Below are 16,842 nucleotides of genomic sequence, written 5' to 3'. Positions count from 1 at the left end.
ATGTCCGGAGCCTGTACTCTGTAATGGGAAAAGCCACAGCAGTGAGAGGCCCGCGTACCGCAAAAAAAAATGTAGCAAGGGAAAAACAGCAAATAACACACAAGCGAATCCCCATAACGTTAACAGCTGATCTTTCAGCAGAAACTCTGCAAGCCACAAGGGAGTGGCAGGACATATTCAAAGTGATGAAGGAGAAAAACCTATAACCAAGATTACTCTACACAGCAAGGATCTGATTCAGATTTGATGGAGAAATTAAAACGTTTACAGAGAAGCAAAAGCTAAGAGAATTCAGCACCACCAAACCAGGTTTACAACAAATGCTAAAGGAACTTCTCTAGGCAAGAAACAAAAGAGAAGGAAAAGACCTACAATAACAAACCAAAAACAATTAAGAAAATGGGAATAGGAACATACATATCGATAATTACCTTAAGTGTAAATGGATTAAATGCTCCCACCAAAAGACAGACTGGCAGAATGTATACAAAAACAAGACCCATATATATGCTGTCTACAAGAGACCCACTTCAGACCTAGGGACACATACAGACTGAAAATGAGGGGATAGACAAAAGATATTCCATACAAATGGAAATCAAAAGAAAGCTGGAGTAGCATTCTCATCAGACAAAATAGATTTTAAAATAAAGGCTATTACAAGAGAGAAGGAAGGACATTACATAATGATCAAGGGATCAATCCAAGAAGATATAACAATTGTAAATATTTATGAAACCAACATAGGAGCACCTCAATACATAAGGCAAATACTAACAGCCATAAAAGGGGAAATCGACAGTAACACAATCATAGTAGGGGACTTTAGCACCCCAGTTTCACCAATGGACAGATCATGCAAAATGAAAATAAATGAAAATGAATACGGAAACACAAGCTTTAAATGATACATTAAACAAGGTGGATTTAATTGATATTTATAGGACATTCCATCCAAAAATAACAGAATACACATTTTTCTCAAGTTCTCATGGAACATTCTGCAGGATAGATCATATCTTGGGTCACAAATGAAGCCTTGGTAAATTTATGAAATTTGAAATTGTATCAAGTATCTTTTCCGAACACAACGCTATGATACTAGATATAAATTACAGGAAAAGATCTGTAGAAAGTACAAACACATGGAGGCTAAACAATAAACTACTTAATGAGGAAGTGATCACTGAAGAAATCAAAGAGGAAATCAAAAAAATACCTAGAGGGGCTTCCCTGGTGGCACAGTGGTTGAGAATCTGCCTGCTAATGCAGGGGACAAGGGTTCGAGCCCTGGTCTGGGAGGATCCCACATGCCGCGGAGCAACTAGGCCCGTGAGCCACGACTACTGAGCCTGCGCGTCTGGAGCCTGTACTCCGCAACAAGAGGCCGCGACAGTGAGAGGCCCGCGCACCGCGATGAAGAGTGGCCCCTGCTTGCCACAACTAGAGAAAGCCCTCGCACAGAAACGAAGACGCAACACAGCAAAAATAAATAAATTAATTAATAAAAACTCCTACCCGCAACATCTTCTTAAAAAAAAAAAAATACCTAGAAACAAATGACAGTGAAAACCAGAGAACAATGTCACAAAGAAAGAAAACTACAGGCCAACAACACTGATGAATATAGACGCAAAAATCCTCAACAAAATACTAGGAAACAGAATCCAACAGAACATTAAAAGAATCGTACACCATGATCAAGTGGGGTTTATTCCAGGAATGCAAGGATTCTTCAATATACACAAATCAATCAATGTGATACACTATATTAACAAATTGAAGGAGAAAAACCATATGATCATCTCAATAGATGCAGAGGAAACTTTCTTCAAAATTTAAGACCGGTTTATGATAAAAACACTGCAGAAAGTAGGCAGAGAGGGAACATTCCTCAACATAATAAAGGCCATATATGACAAACCCACAGCCAACATCATCCTCAATGGTGAAAAATTGAAACCATTTTCAGTAAGATCAGGAACAAGACAAGGTTGCCCACTCTCACCACTATTATTCAACATAGTTTTGGAAAGTTTAGCCATAGCAATCAGAGAAGAAAAAGAAGTAAAATGAATCCATATTGGAAAAGAAGAAGTAAAGATGTCACTGTTTGCAGATGACAAGAAAATATACATAGAGAGTCCCAAAGATGCTACCAGAAAACTACTAGAGCTAATCAATGAATTTGGTAAAGTAGCAGGATACAAAATTAATGCACAGAAATCTCTGGCATTCCTATACACTAATGATAAAAAATCTGAAAGTGAAATTAAGGAAACACTCCCATTTACCACTGCAACAAAAAGAATAAAATATATAGGAATAAACCTACATATGGAGACAAAAGACCCATATGCAGAAAATTATAAGACACTGTGGAAAGAAATTAAAGTTGATACAAGTAGATGGAGAGATATACCATGTTCTTGGATTGGAAGAATCAACACTGTGAAAATGAATCTACTACCCAAAGCAATCTACAGATTCAATGCAATCCCTATCAAACTACCTCTGGCATTTTTCACTGAACTAGAACAAAAAATTTCACAATTTGTATGGAAACACAAAAGACCCCGAATAGCCAAAGCAGTCTTTAAAACAAAAAATGGAGCTGGAGGAATCAGGCTTCCTGAGTTCAGACTATACTACAAAGCTACAGTAATCAAGACAGTATGGTACTGGCACAAAAACAGAAAGATAGATCAATGGAACAGGATAGAAGGCCCAGAGATAAACCCACGGACATATGGTCACCTTATCTTTGACTAAGGAGGCAAGAATATACAGTGGAGAAAAGACAGCCTCTTCAATACGTGCCGCTGGGAAAATTGGACAGGTAAACGTAAAAGTATGAAATTAGAAAACTCTCTAACACCATATAGAAAATAAACTCAAAATACATTAAAGACTTAAATGTAAGGCCAGACACCATCAAACTCTTAGAGGAAAAGATAGGCAGAATACACTGAGATAAATCACACCAGGATCCTTTTTGACCCACCTCCTTGAGAAATGGAAATAAAACCAAAAATAAACAAATGGGATGTAATGAAACTTCAAAGCTTTTGCACAGCAAAGGAAACCATAAACAAGGCCAAAAGACAACCCTCAGAATGGGAGAAAATATTTGCAAATGAAACATCTGACAAAGGATTAATCTCCAAAATTTACAAGCAGCTCATGCAGCTCAATAACAAAAAAAAAACAAACAACCCAATCGAAAAATGGGCAGAAGACCTAAATAGACATTTCTCCAAAGAAGATATACAGACTGCAAACAAATACATGAAAGAATGCTCAACATCATTAATCGTTAGGGAAATGCAAATCAAAACTACAATGAGACATCATCTCACACCGGTCAGAATGGCCATCATCAAAAAATCTAGAAACAATAAATGCTGGGGAGGGTGTGGAGAATAGGGAACACTCTTGCACTGCTGGTGGGAATGAAAATTGATACAGCCACTAAGGCGAACAGTATCGAGGTGCCTTAAAAAACTACACATAGAACTACCATACGACCCAGCAATCCCACTACTGGGCATATACCCTGAGAAAACCATAATTCAAAAAGAGTCATGGGGCTTCCCTGGTGGCGCAGTGGTTGGGAGTCCGCCTGCCGATGCAGGGGACGCAGGTTTGTGCCCCGGTCCCGGAAGATCCCACATGCCGCGGAGCGGCTGGGCCCATGAGCCATGGCCGCTGAGCTTGCGCGGCCAGAGCCCGTGCTCCGCAACGGGAGAGGCCACAGCAGTGAGAGGCCCGCATACCTCAAAAAAACCCAAAAAGAGTCATGTACCAAAATGTTCATTGCAGCTCTATTTACAATAGCCAGGACATGGAAGCAACCTAAGTGTCCATCAACAGATGAATGGATAAAGAAGATGTGGCACATATATACAACTGAATATTACTCAGCCATAAAAGGAAACGTAATTGAGTTATTTGTAGTGAGGTAGATGGACCTAGAGCCTGTCATACAGAGTGAAGTAAGTCAGAAAGAGAAAAACAAATACCGCATGCTCACCATATATATGGAATCTAAGAAAAAAAAAAAGTCATGAAGGTCCTAGGAGTAAGACGGGAATAAAGACACAGACCTACTAGAGAATGGACTTGAAGATATGGGGAGGGGGAAGGGTAAGCTGTGACAAAATGAAAGAGTGGCATGGATATATATACACTACCGAACGTAAAATAGATAACTAGTGGGAAGCAGCCCCATAGCACAGGGAGATCAGCTTGGTGCTTTGTGACCACCTAGAGTGGTGGGATAGGGAGGGTGGGAGGGAGGGAGATGCAAGAGGGAAGAGATATGGGAACATATGTAGATGTATAACTGATTCACTGTTATAAAGCAGAAACTAACACACCATTGTAATGCAATTATACTCCATAAAGATGTTAAAAAAAAAAACAAAAAAAGATAGTATGGTCCTGGCAGAAAAACAGAAACATAGATCAATGGAACAGAGATAAACCCACACACATATGGTCACCTTATCTTTGATAAAAAAAGCAAGAATATACAATGGAGAAAAGACAGCCTCATCAATAAGTGGTGCTGGGAGAACTGGACAGCTACATGGAAAATAATGAAATTAGAACACTCCCTAACACAATGCAGAAAAATAAACTCAAAATGGATTAAAGACCTCAAATTAAGGCCAGACACTATATAAGTCTTAGAGGAAAACATAGGGAGAACACTGTATGACACAAATCATAGCAAGATCCTTTTTGACCTATCTCCTAGAGAAATCGAAGTAAAAACAGAAATAAACATAAGGGACCTAATGAAACTTCAAAGCTCTTGCACAACAAATGAAACCATAAACCAGACGAAAACACAACCCTCATAATGGGAGAAAATATTTGCAAATGAAGCAACTGAGAAAGGATTAATCTCCAAAATTAACAAGCAGCTCATGCAGCTCAATATCAGAAAACAAACAACCCAATCCAAAAATAGGCAGAAGACCTAAATAGAAATTTCTCCAAAGAAGATATACAGATTGCCAACAAACAAATGAAAGGATGCTTAACATGACTAGTCATTAGAGAAGTGTAAATCAAAAGCACAGTCACACTGGTCAGAATGGCCATTGTCAAAAAATCTACAAACAATAAGTGCTGGAAAGGGTGTGGAGAAAAGGGAACCCTCTTGCACCTTTTGTGGGAATGTAAATTGATACAACCACTATGGAGAACAGTATGGAGGTTCCTTAAAATCCAAAATAGAAAGAAGTACCATACGACCCAGCATTCCTACTACTGGGCATATACCCTGAGAAAACCATAATTCAAAAAGAGTCATGTACCACAATGTTCATTGCAGCTGTATTTACATTAGCCAGGACTGGAAGCAACCTAGGTGTCCATCAACAGATGAATGGATAAAGAAGATGTGGCATATATATACAATGGAATATTACTCAGTCATAAAAAATGATATTGCGTTATTTGTAGTGAGGTGGATGGACTCAGGATCTGTCATACAGAATGAAGTAAGTCAGAAACAGAAAAACAAATACCGTATGCTAACACATATATATGGAATCTTAAAAAAATATGGTTCTGAGGAACCTAGGGGAAGGTCAGGAATAAAGACTCAGACGTAGAGAATGTACTTGAGGACACGTGGAGGGTGAAGGGTAAGCTGGGATGAAGTGAGAGAGAAGCACTGACATATATACACTACCAAATGTGAAATAGATAGCTAGTGGGAAGCACCCACATAGCACAGGGAGATCAGCTCGGTGCTTTGTGTCCACCTAGAGGGGTGGGATAGGGAGGGTGGGAGGGAGGTACAAGAAGGAGGAGATATGAGGATATGTGTATAGCTGATTCACTTTGTTATACAGGAGAAAGTAACACATCAATGTAAAGCCATCATACTCCAATAAAGATGTTAAAAAATTAAAAATAAGCGAAACTGCCTAAAGCCATCTAGACATAGGAATACATCCAAAAATGGAAGCAGGGGTGTGAGTAAAGCAAGAAAGCCAAGACAATTTTCCTATAGCCTCTGGTCACATAATATGTGGTTAATCCAGGTGAAGGCTCATGGAGAAGGCAAACATCTACATGGGGAATGTATCACGGTAGTTCATTAGTATAAGTGTATATGGAGGGGACCTATATGTAGCTGGCAAAACAAAGTTTTACACACACACATACACACACATTTGAGGTTCGATTTACCTTCCTCAAATATATACACTACCAAACGTAAGGTAGATAGATAGTGGGAAGCAGCCGCAGAGCACAGGGAGATCAGCTCGGTGCTTTGTGACCGCCTGGAGGGGTGGGATGGGGAGGGTGGGAGGGAGGGAGATGCATGAGGGAAGGGATGTGGGAACAGATGTATATGTATGACTGATTCACTTTGTTATAAAGCAGAAACTAATTAAAAAAAATAATTTTAAAAAAACCTGGAAATAAAAATGCATAGCATAATTTCAATAAATAAATAAATAAATAAGGAAACTGATGTGTTTCAGCCTGTACCCAGTACCAGGATGCTCTTTTCCAAATCCTTTGGAGTCCTAAGGAATACAAAGCATAATGGCTCAAAAATATTAAGGTCATTTATTTGATGTAATGAAACCCAAGGTATCATGTAAAGCACAGTACAAACTTTTCTTTTGCTCTAAAAGGATCGCCCTAAGTAAAGAATTATGTACGGAATTATATATATATATATATATATATGTATATATGTACATATATACATATATGTATATATTGGGTCAGCCAATAAGTTCATTCAGGTTTTCCATTAGATGTTATGGAAAAACCTGAAGGAACTTTTTGGACGACTATATATATATATATATATATATATATATATATACACACATACACATATATATACACACACATTCACACACACACACACACGCACTGCTATATCCTTACATCTTACATACCACTCTTAGTTTCAGCGTCCTCACAAAACCATGGTGAATGCTGGGGGAGGAGAATATTATCAAGAGAAACAGGAGGTCAGAATAGCACTGTAACCTTCATTCTCAAACTAGAGTCCTTTGACCTCAGGCATCTGCTCCTATTTCCTCCTCCCAAGCTCTCAGCACTTTCTGACATTCAGTTTAAAATTTTATTTGAGTCCTTTTCCCATGTGTACCATCATGAAATAAAACAATGTGTTTATCTAGACGTTATGTCAACAAAGGTGGCAGTCTACTTCTGATTTGCTATTTATTAAAGTAAGAAATGCAGGAGTCTGTAACATGACTTCATCCTGGAACAACTTTGACCCCAGACCTTGAAACTTCAGTGAGAAGCTGAAAAGCCCATTTGGGAGAATATTAGCTTTGGAAGGAAGCTTGAAGGTCTTCTAATTCATTTTTGAATATTTCTGTCTAATGGGCTTCCATTTAAACAGCTCCAGTGACAAGGGTATCTTCAATTTATTGCTATAAAGTTCCTAATAGTAAGCCAAAATTCTGACTTCTTGTAAAATTTAAATTGATTTGCCCTCTGAAACTACCCAAGTAAATGTTATGCCTCTTCTATCTGACAAGGCCCTCAATTATTAAAAAAAAAATATCCACAACACCCAGTCTTTAGACTAAAACATTCTTGATCCTTTTAATAATTGTTCTGTGTCTATTTGTAAATGAGTTACCATCTTGGTCACTTTCCAGGTTGTCTGTGTCCATCTTAATTGTGATGCTCTGAAATGATCCAAATCTCTCAACATAAACGATCAAGTAAAGAAAAAAACATTATGAAGGGCTTCTCTGTGCTGGACACCATGCCTCTATTAATAGAGCCTAAGACTTTATTACACCTGTGTGAACTATAATCTCACATGGTGGGCTCATGTTAAACTTATAGTAAATTAAAATCACTGAGTCTTTTCCACAAATGCTTTTTTAAGCCACATAACCCCTTTCCTTTAGTAACTGAATTTTTGATACAAGACTTTACATTTTATCCTATTCAATGTAATCCTGCTAGATTTGGCTATAGTTCTTCGATCTACTAAGGACTTTTGGATCTTGTTAGTCACATCCAGTGCATTTATTCTGCCTTCTAATACTATACTATTTGACATGCGATGGGCAAGTTATTTTATATTTTCATACTAGTTACTGAAAAATAACTTCAATGAGACAGAACTGAGGTTAGAAACCGCTTGTTTATATTGACACATCATTTGACACTGTCAATTCAACTTACTAACCCATCTACTGGCCTGTTATTATCTAGCTCATGTTACTCCATTTTTATTCTTAAGGGCATTTTGAGAAACTGCCAAATACCATGGTGAGGTACACAATGTTTATTGCCTTCTGAGGTCTCTGGGAGGCAGCTCAACAAAATGCAGGCATCCTCCAGAGCAGCTGAAGCACAAGTGGCCCATGTGATTGCCAATTTGGAGGCATACCGTATGTATTAGGACACTGTGGACAGATGTACTGAAGGACAGTTTCAAATATTAGCCATAACTCAAAAGTCAGAAAGCCAAACCACCAAATTGCAGTTTTGATTATGACAAAGCTGATTCTCACATATGCATTTTTATGGGAGCTGCACCAGAGTGAACAGCAGCAGAGATGCATTCATTTAACAACAGCTAATGTATCTCCACAACAACACCCAGGAGGCAAGTTAGTACATAATTTGTTATAAAATCTCTATTATAAATAGACCAGTATAGTTTAATAGATTCGGGGGAAGCAGAAGAGTGAACTGGTTAAGCACGCACTCTGGAATCTCAGAATTGGGTTCAAATTTTGACTCTGTCACTTAATAGCAGTGTGACCCCAGAAAATTAATCTGTTAGTTTATTTCCTTATATGTAAACTGGAGAAGATAATAGTAGTACTACCTTATAGGGTTGCTATGAAAATTGAACATAACCATGAATACATTAGCTATTATTATCATCCCAATCTAACAGAAACAATATTGTGAAATCCAAGCTAGAGCTGAGTAATCATGTCTTCTTTTTCTTTCATGCTCATCAACTATTCTTTTAATAATAAATTAAGGCATCTTTCCTGAAATTACCTTAAATTTGCTAATCTACACATTGGGCTAAGAAGTTCTGAAGTTGAATTTTGATAGTACTTAGAGAACCCAAATCTGTGTTTAGATTCCTCAGTACAGCTGAAGCTAGCTAGCCATAAGCTTCAATACATATCCTTTTGATGAATAATGCTGCCTATGTATGTCAGGACAAACAATTCCTTATTTGAGAGTGGCTTACCCAACCTTTGGAGTTTGCTGGTTTAGAATAGCTTTTGCCAATGGTGCTTACCCATTATCAAAATGTCTAAAGCCTTGGTAAGAATGTACACCACCTGATGAAGTTGCTCTTTGGGTGGCTTCAGTCTGAAATCATAATCCAAGTCATTTTTCTCCTTTCTAGTTTTAGAAAATTGTTTTTCCCCTAAGTTTACTAACAGACTTCTGGGAAGATGGTAGCATTGGAAAAGGTCCCCAATTTTTGCCCTTTCTCCCACAAATCAATAGAAATGACCACAGGGAAACAAAAATTGAGCAAAACCTGTACAAACAATGAGGGCATTAGAATTGTCAAGGAATTTCTATAAGACATGATGCTGATGGGGCCATACTGAAAGATATCACCAATCTGAAGTTCTGTGACATATTGACAAATCAAGCAAATCCTGGCAGAAAAGCACTAATACCATCTAGCTTAAAGGAGCAAGGACTGAAGGTGGGAGCAGGCAGTGAAAAAGACTGGGATGAGAACCTTTCATAAATTGAGGTAAGCCTGAGTAACGTTCTTCATCTAAGCCTCCCAATACATTTTTTAAATAAAATAATACAAATTGGAAATATCAAAATTGCCACATAGTTTTAAAGGTTTACATTTACTAAATTAAGCTGTATTATGAACATTTTCAATCAGCTCAGTCTAGCTGTATGGCTGGAGTAATCAATTCATTTGAGAATAATGTTAAAATTCTGAATTTGAGTTTTGTGAACATGAAACACAGGCCAAAGGGCTCTCCTGATACCTTAACCCAAACCCCTGGGCTAGCCCCTGACAGGAATTACTCCTTTTGTTGCTATTTTGACATTGCACATCAACAGACTTTGGAGCAGGCTGCCCCTTCTCAGAAGGCAAGCTCAGCGTCTCTGACCATGGTCTCAATAAACATGATGGTCTCAACCTGATATAAGTCCTCATTAATAAACCAGCAGGACTTATTTCAATGTTTTATATCCAACCCCCCCACACACTGGCCACACACAAGTGGCGAGTATATATGATATCACATACCTGAAGTAGAGGCCAAAAGAGCAAATGAAGAAAGCCAACTTGAGGTGAACATCTCCTGCTGGGATTGTCCCTGGCCCTAGCTCCCTCCCCACTACCTCATTCTGCTGGCTCACAGAGACAGTAATATAAACTCACACCATCTAGCCATCTAGTGTAAGCTTAGAGAGGGGATGACAACCAAGTAAATAGTGAAAGCATAAAAGAATTACCCCACTCTTATTGGAGGGAGAGAGATAGCGGGTTAGGATGTGCCCTTCTTATTCAACAATGAATAAATGGATAAATTGTGAATTAACAGTAGATAAAACACAAAACAAAAACAGAGCCTATGAAAAGAACTTGCAAGATAATAAGAGGAAATTATATCACGTAAGAGATGAACAGTTTTAAAAATTTTTAAAAAGGGTAAATAAAGTTATAAACAAAAATTAATTAACTGGAAAGCAAAAATACAACCAAAAAATAGAATTAATAAATTAAAGACTTGGACCTTTTCAGGGAGAAAACAAAATGTATTAAAAGGTAGAGAAACATTTGGCAAGGGTAATTAAGGAATTCTCTGTTCCTTGAATGCCTGAAAGAAATGTACCTGTTAAATTGTCTGAGCCAGCCAGGCCTCAGTAAACATCCAGTTTTTCCTATAGCTATTGATTTCTTGCTATTTTCTATGTCACTGGCTTATTTTTATATTGATTTTCCTATAAAATCTTTCATGTCATAAAAATTCTTAAATTTATTATGGCAGACTTTGCTATTGTAATTATCATAAACACCCAGCATCATACAGCAGTGAAATAATAAATCACCATTTCCTAACTTGATGTTCTGAGGAACATTGATATGCCAAATGTTATTAGGGTGTTTAAAAGGGAAAAAAGTTGTTCTTTACTCAAATAAGTTTAGGAAATGCTGAGTTAGATAAGATTAAATAGTTTTTACTCTTTTAAAGAACATACTCCTTTAAACAAAATAATACTAGTCAAAATTTACTGCCTAATGACTCTCCAAGAGGGGCTATAGTATACAGCATTTTGCAAACTTATTTGACCATCTCCCAGAGGAATGGTTTTTCAAAAATGCAATTTAGAATTGCTGCAGCAAACATAGTCTGGTTAAAATGAGAAACAAGATAAGAATGCCACTGCCACTTTTCTTCTTTAGCACTATTCTGGAATTGTTTAACCCATGCCATCAGAAACTATGTTATAAATTTTGAAAATAACCTATCATTATAACTTATCATTGATATGATTCCTTACCAGGAAAAACTCAAAAGGATCAACTGAATGTCTCTGAATTTAATAGATTCCAATAAACTGCCAACTTAAAATTAATCTATGAAAATACATTCTTCCCCTATGTAGCAAAAATGACCACACAGGTAACACACTGAATAAGAGCTCCCAATTGCAGTATTGTTTCCCATATACCTGTATTACCTAGGAATACATTTATTACAAATTATATGGGACTTAAATAAATAAAACTCTCTTGAAGGATGTAAAAGCTTTTTAAAAATGAGGCAATATATCATGTTTCTGGAGAGCACTGTAATTCTGTACTTCTCACTATCGTATCAATTTAAGACAATCCTAATCAAATTCCCAATTTATTTTTTTTGTGGGGGGGGAGGGAAATTTAATAACTGTAAAGTTCATCTGGTAAAACAAACACGTCGGAATCATTAGAAAATTGTGAAAAATAAAAAAGATAAAAAAGGAGGACTTGCCCTAAGAGATATGAAGCCATTTCTAACTCAATAACTACAGGCTGGTGTACTGGGGCTACAATGTTCAGTGGTACTAAAGAGAATTCAAACACAGTATAAAGTGTATATATATGTATGACATTTCAAATGGAGGGGGGGATGAGGACAATGAGATAAAAACAGGGTAACAACTGTCTACCCTTTGGGGGGAAAAAAAAGTTAGAATACCTAAATCTATACATCAAAATAATTCCAGACAGGGCAAAGGAACTTTTTTTAAAAAACAAAACCATCAAAATTAGAGAAATACAGGATAAGATTTATATAATCTTGGGTTGGCAATCCTTCTAAACATGAACCTAGGGCCAGAAGGCAAAAAGGAAAATATTTATCCATTTTTAATTTTTTTTATTTTTTTAGTCATTTTTAATGCATTTTTCCCTGTGCACAAGAGAAATAACTGATAGAGTCAAAAGATACAGTTTCCTTTATACACAGCAGTTAAAAGTAATGCAAACGTCACATGACATTTTCAGTGAAAGTTACATTTCCAATTACAAATCAAAATGCGTATTAGGGTCTCTTTATGGGAGAAGCTGAGAAGGAAGTCTTAAAAAAAGCACTTTCCTGGCATTACTATACTGATCCTTCAGGCTGCACTAAGATTAAGATCATATACAATCAATTTGCAAATGTTGACACAATGTCACACTGTAAGTTTTCTGTACAATTAAATGTATACGCAGAGATACCAGGATAAACATTTCTACTATATTTTAACTGAACTTGCCTAGCCAACATTTCCACTGAGAAGTTTATCAAAGATGCTGTAAGATTCTACAAAATTGTGAGATATACCGAGCTCCAGAAATATTTCTTATATCGTTTCTCATTTTGGTTATACATATTCTGCTCAGAGATTCTGTTGTAATATTTCTAGATGTACAGTTCCAATTGTGCTTACGGTACTGTGTATAAATATAGCAAAAAAGATCAAATGGTATAAATCTTACAGCATTTTGCTAGCAAAAATACATGCCAAAGTCACAATAAGCAATATTGTACCACAAATTAGAGCTTCAATTAACTTATGTCTTAATATTTTCATTCTACATTTAATTACTATCATAGGATAATGTTTAAAATGCAAATAAATTGGACATCTGTAGGACAAAACTTGTTCACCCAACTGTAAAGGTTGATACCTGTTTCCAAAAATCACAATAAAAGCAGAAATGTTTGCATGCAACACCTTTGAGTGAAACAGCATTGATTCCCACCATTCAAAACAGAGAAGGAAGGAAGGAAGGAAGGAAGGAAGGAAAGGAGGGAGGGAGGGAGGGAGGGAGAAGGGAAGGGAAGAGGGAAGGGAGGAGGGAAGGGGGGAGGGAAGAAACAAAGAGGGAGGAAAGGACTCCACCTTAAAATGCATATTAAATTTATAACTAGACAGATTTAAAAGAATCAAAGTGAAAGTAAAGTACAATTATGTGTGTTTAAAGATTTAAGAGCCATTATCAAAAATAAGATACATTTTTTCAAGGTACAGAAATGTAATTATGATGGTTGGGAACCCAGCAGCCTCTCAATGGCTGCATTGATGTCGCCTCCTGTTGCTATTAGAGCCTGCAAGTTTGCTTCCCGGTTTAAGAACCCCATTGCGTTGAGCTGTTCCAGTTGTTGTTGAAATCTGACTTCTGGATTCGGCAGCTGCGGAGGATTTGCTCCAGCCAGAGCCTGCACCATTTGCTGAATGAACTGCTGGTTGGGTCCAGATTCCGATGTTGGGCTCGTAGTTTCACTGGGTGCAGAGCTAGATACAGGGGGCCCAGGGGGGGCGCCTGAGCCAGTGGAGCCAGGGGGACCTGCAGGGCCAGTGGGTCCTATGGGTCCAATGGGGCCTATGGGAGTAAACGGGACTATGGGGCCAATGGGGCCTATGGGTGTGACTGGGCCTACAGGGCCTATAGCCGTTCCCAGCACCCCCACCCCCACACCTGGAGTGAAGCTTGGAATGAGGCCAGGTGCTTCAGTGGCTAATGTCTGTAGCCCCTGCTGGATCTGCATTAAAGCCTGCATTGCTCTTGGGTTTGACATGGCTGACAGTGTGTCTGGATTCTGCATCTGCTGCAGGAAAGCAGGGAGCTGTGGACGCATCTGCTCCTGCAGCTGAGGATTTGCAGTAAACACAGGGCTATTCAGCATCATCTGTGCAGCCAAATCTGGATTCTGGGTCAGCGACTGCATCATGCTTCTCATATAGGGTGCAGACAGCATATTCTGGATCAGCTGGGGGTTTTCAGTTATCTGTTGCAGCAAGCTCTGCATTCCTGGGGTGCTGAAGATGCTGGCGACATAATTAGCTGCAGCCACTGTGTTCCCCGTAGCACTGCTAGAGCTAGTGCCAGATCCACTGCCACTGCTCGTTGTTGTGCTGGTGGTCGCAGAACTCTGGGTAGCCGGTGGTGGCGCCCACGGATTGGGTAGTGGATCGCGATTTTCTGTGCGGGAAGGCTGCGTACCTTCCCCAGAGGAGGAACTGCTCCCCACCGAGGCAAACGGATTACCCCCAAACTGCTCTTGTGCGGCATTCAGCATGGGTTCTTGAATGTCAGTGTACATGCGCCGTAAAGCATTGTAGCCACCTGGGATGCTTTCAAGATTGCTGAGAGCCAGGTCTTGATTTCTCATCATTTCTTGCATCATAGCTGGATTCCTGGCGATTTCGAGGGTCTGCCTCATTATATCTGGGTTGTTGAGCAGGTGACTGATTTCTGGGTTTCTCTGAATCAACTGTTGCATCTGTGGATTGGCCATAATGAGCTGCCTCATCAGATCAGGATTCGAAAGCATGCTCTGAACAAAGGGGTTTTCCATGATTTGGATCATCATCTCAGGGCTCGACAGGAGCTGCTGCTGCATCTGGTTCTGGAGCTCAGAGAAGTTGGTCGAGCTCAGGCCCAGGCTGCTAAGGCCTGCAAGTCCTCCCAGGCTCCCCAACCCAAACGGGTTGCTATTTGTGGAAATAGGTGTGGAGTTACTCCTGGGAGTCGACGCGGTGGTAGTATTAGTTCCCGCGGCATTACTAGGCTGGGTGGACTGGCCCTGAGGTCGGTTCTGGCTTTTGATGACAAGATGAACAGTCAGTCCATCATGGATGCCATGCTGAATCAAGGTATCTTGATCTTTTAAGATTTTTCCGGCAAAAATCAGCACTAGCTGATCCGTTTGGGATTTGAAGCGTTTCGAAATCGCTTCCTTAAACTGCTGGACTGAGCTGTTCTCGGGCACTGCGAACTCCTCTTTCTCTTTGGGGGTCTTCACAGTGACTTTGATAATTTTGGGCTCCGCCGGGGCAGAGGCAGGGCCTTGGGCCGCAGCAGAGCCGCGGGAGGGGCGCGGGGGGCCGCTGCTCTCGCCGTTCTCAGCCATGGCGGCCGCAGTGACGCAGGCAGACAGGGAAGGCGCGGGCGGGCGGGCGAGAGAGAGAGCGAGGGAAGAAGGAAGGAAGGAGGCACCGCCGTAGCAGGCTGGGCCGGGCTGGGCGGGGAGCGCGGAGCACGGTACCTCTGTGTTGAAGACTGCGGATCCCTGGTCCTCCGGTGGAGAGAGGGCTCCGAGTAGGCCGCGGGCCGAGGTCTCGCCGTTCAGGTCTCTGGGCCGCCGCCGCCGCCGCCGCCGTGTGATCCCACCGCGCGGTCTCCCAGCAGCTCGCGCAGCTGCTCCGCCCGCTCCTCCCCGCCCCTTCCCCTCCCCCAGTTCCGCGCTCGCCTCCCCGCCCCCCTCTGCTGACGCGGCGCCAGGCCCAGGGTGATAGAGTCGACTCGGTCAAAATTAAAAACTTATGTACTGAAAAAAAAAAAAAAAGATGAGGGGGAGAGAGAGAAACAGAGAGAAAGAAACAAAGGGACAACAGAAGACAAGAGAAAAGAGAGGGAAGGAAGGAGGAAGAGGGGAAAGGGAGCCAGCTTCTATAAAGGACATTAAAGACTAATGGAGAATATATATATATTTATATATATATTCATATATTTATATATATTCCATCAGGCAGTGAAGTGAAAAGATGAAAGCCTGAATCAAATCGACCCGAAGTAAAAGATCAAAAATGAGAACCAAAGAACTCTGACAAAGCAAAAAGGAAAAGATGAACACCCCCCTTGGGGGAAGGGAAGAGGACTGGGCAGGGGCCTGCATTTTACAAAAGAAGTGCACATGGCCAATGGGCATATAAAAGGATGATTAAGCTCACTAGCAATCAAAGAATTTCAAATTAAAACAATGAGATTCTTCTGTCTTATATTGGCAAAGTTGAAAAATAATAATAAACCTTATCATTGAGAGAGAGCTGAGAAAATGAACTGTCATGCCAACTGAAGTGTAAGTTGTTATCTTAAGGCAATTTTAACATATATGTAAACATTTTAAATATTTCCACCTTTATTTGGAAATGCCTCATTTAGAGACCTCACCTATGAAAATAATTGAATAAGGACACAAAAATACATATGTATAAAATGTACATGCTCTGAAGCATTTAAAAAATATTTTAAAAGGTAATCAGTGTCTCTTTACACAGGATTGGTCAGATATATTATGATATTACCATACAAAAAATAATATTCACTGTTTAAGAAACAGGTGGTTAATTTGTATGATAAAAAGTGTACATGAAATAAATGGTAGTCACAGGGAAATTACAGAGTATTTTCACTTTCAGTTTTATATATTTCCATACAATTAGAAATTATACAATCACATGTTTCAATACCAAAAAATACAGTAAATATATTTTTATGTTAAAACTATTTGTTATAAACAGTTTGTATGTGTAAACTGTCTT

At 39.3% G+C, this 16,842-nt stretch overlaps 1 protein-coding gene across 1 annotated transcript; it reads right to left on the bottom strand.

Moving 5' to 3' along the window:
* Positions 1-13,556: 13,556 nt before the first annotated feature.
* On the bottom strand, positions 13,557-15,431 carry UBQLN2 (ubiquilin 2; the record flags this gene model as incomplete). The annotated part of the gene is made up of 1 exon (XM_079727287.1): positions 13,557-15,431. The coding sequence occupies one exon, from the start codon at positions 15,429-15,431 to the stop codon at positions 13,557-13,559; it is 1,875 nt and encodes a 624-aa protein (XP_079583413.1).
* Between the last annotated feature and the right edge of the window lie 1,411 nt (positions 15,432-16,842).

The sequence above is a fragment of the Hyperoodon ampullatus genome (genome assembly GCF_949752795.1).
Source record: "Hyperoodon ampullatus genome assembly, chromosome: X".
Classification (NCBI taxonomy): domain Eukaryota; kingdom Metazoa; phylum Chordata; class Mammalia; order Artiodactyla; family Ziphiidae; genus Hyperoodon; species Hyperoodon ampullatus.
This window is presented reverse-complemented; position numbering and strand designations above follow the sequence as displayed.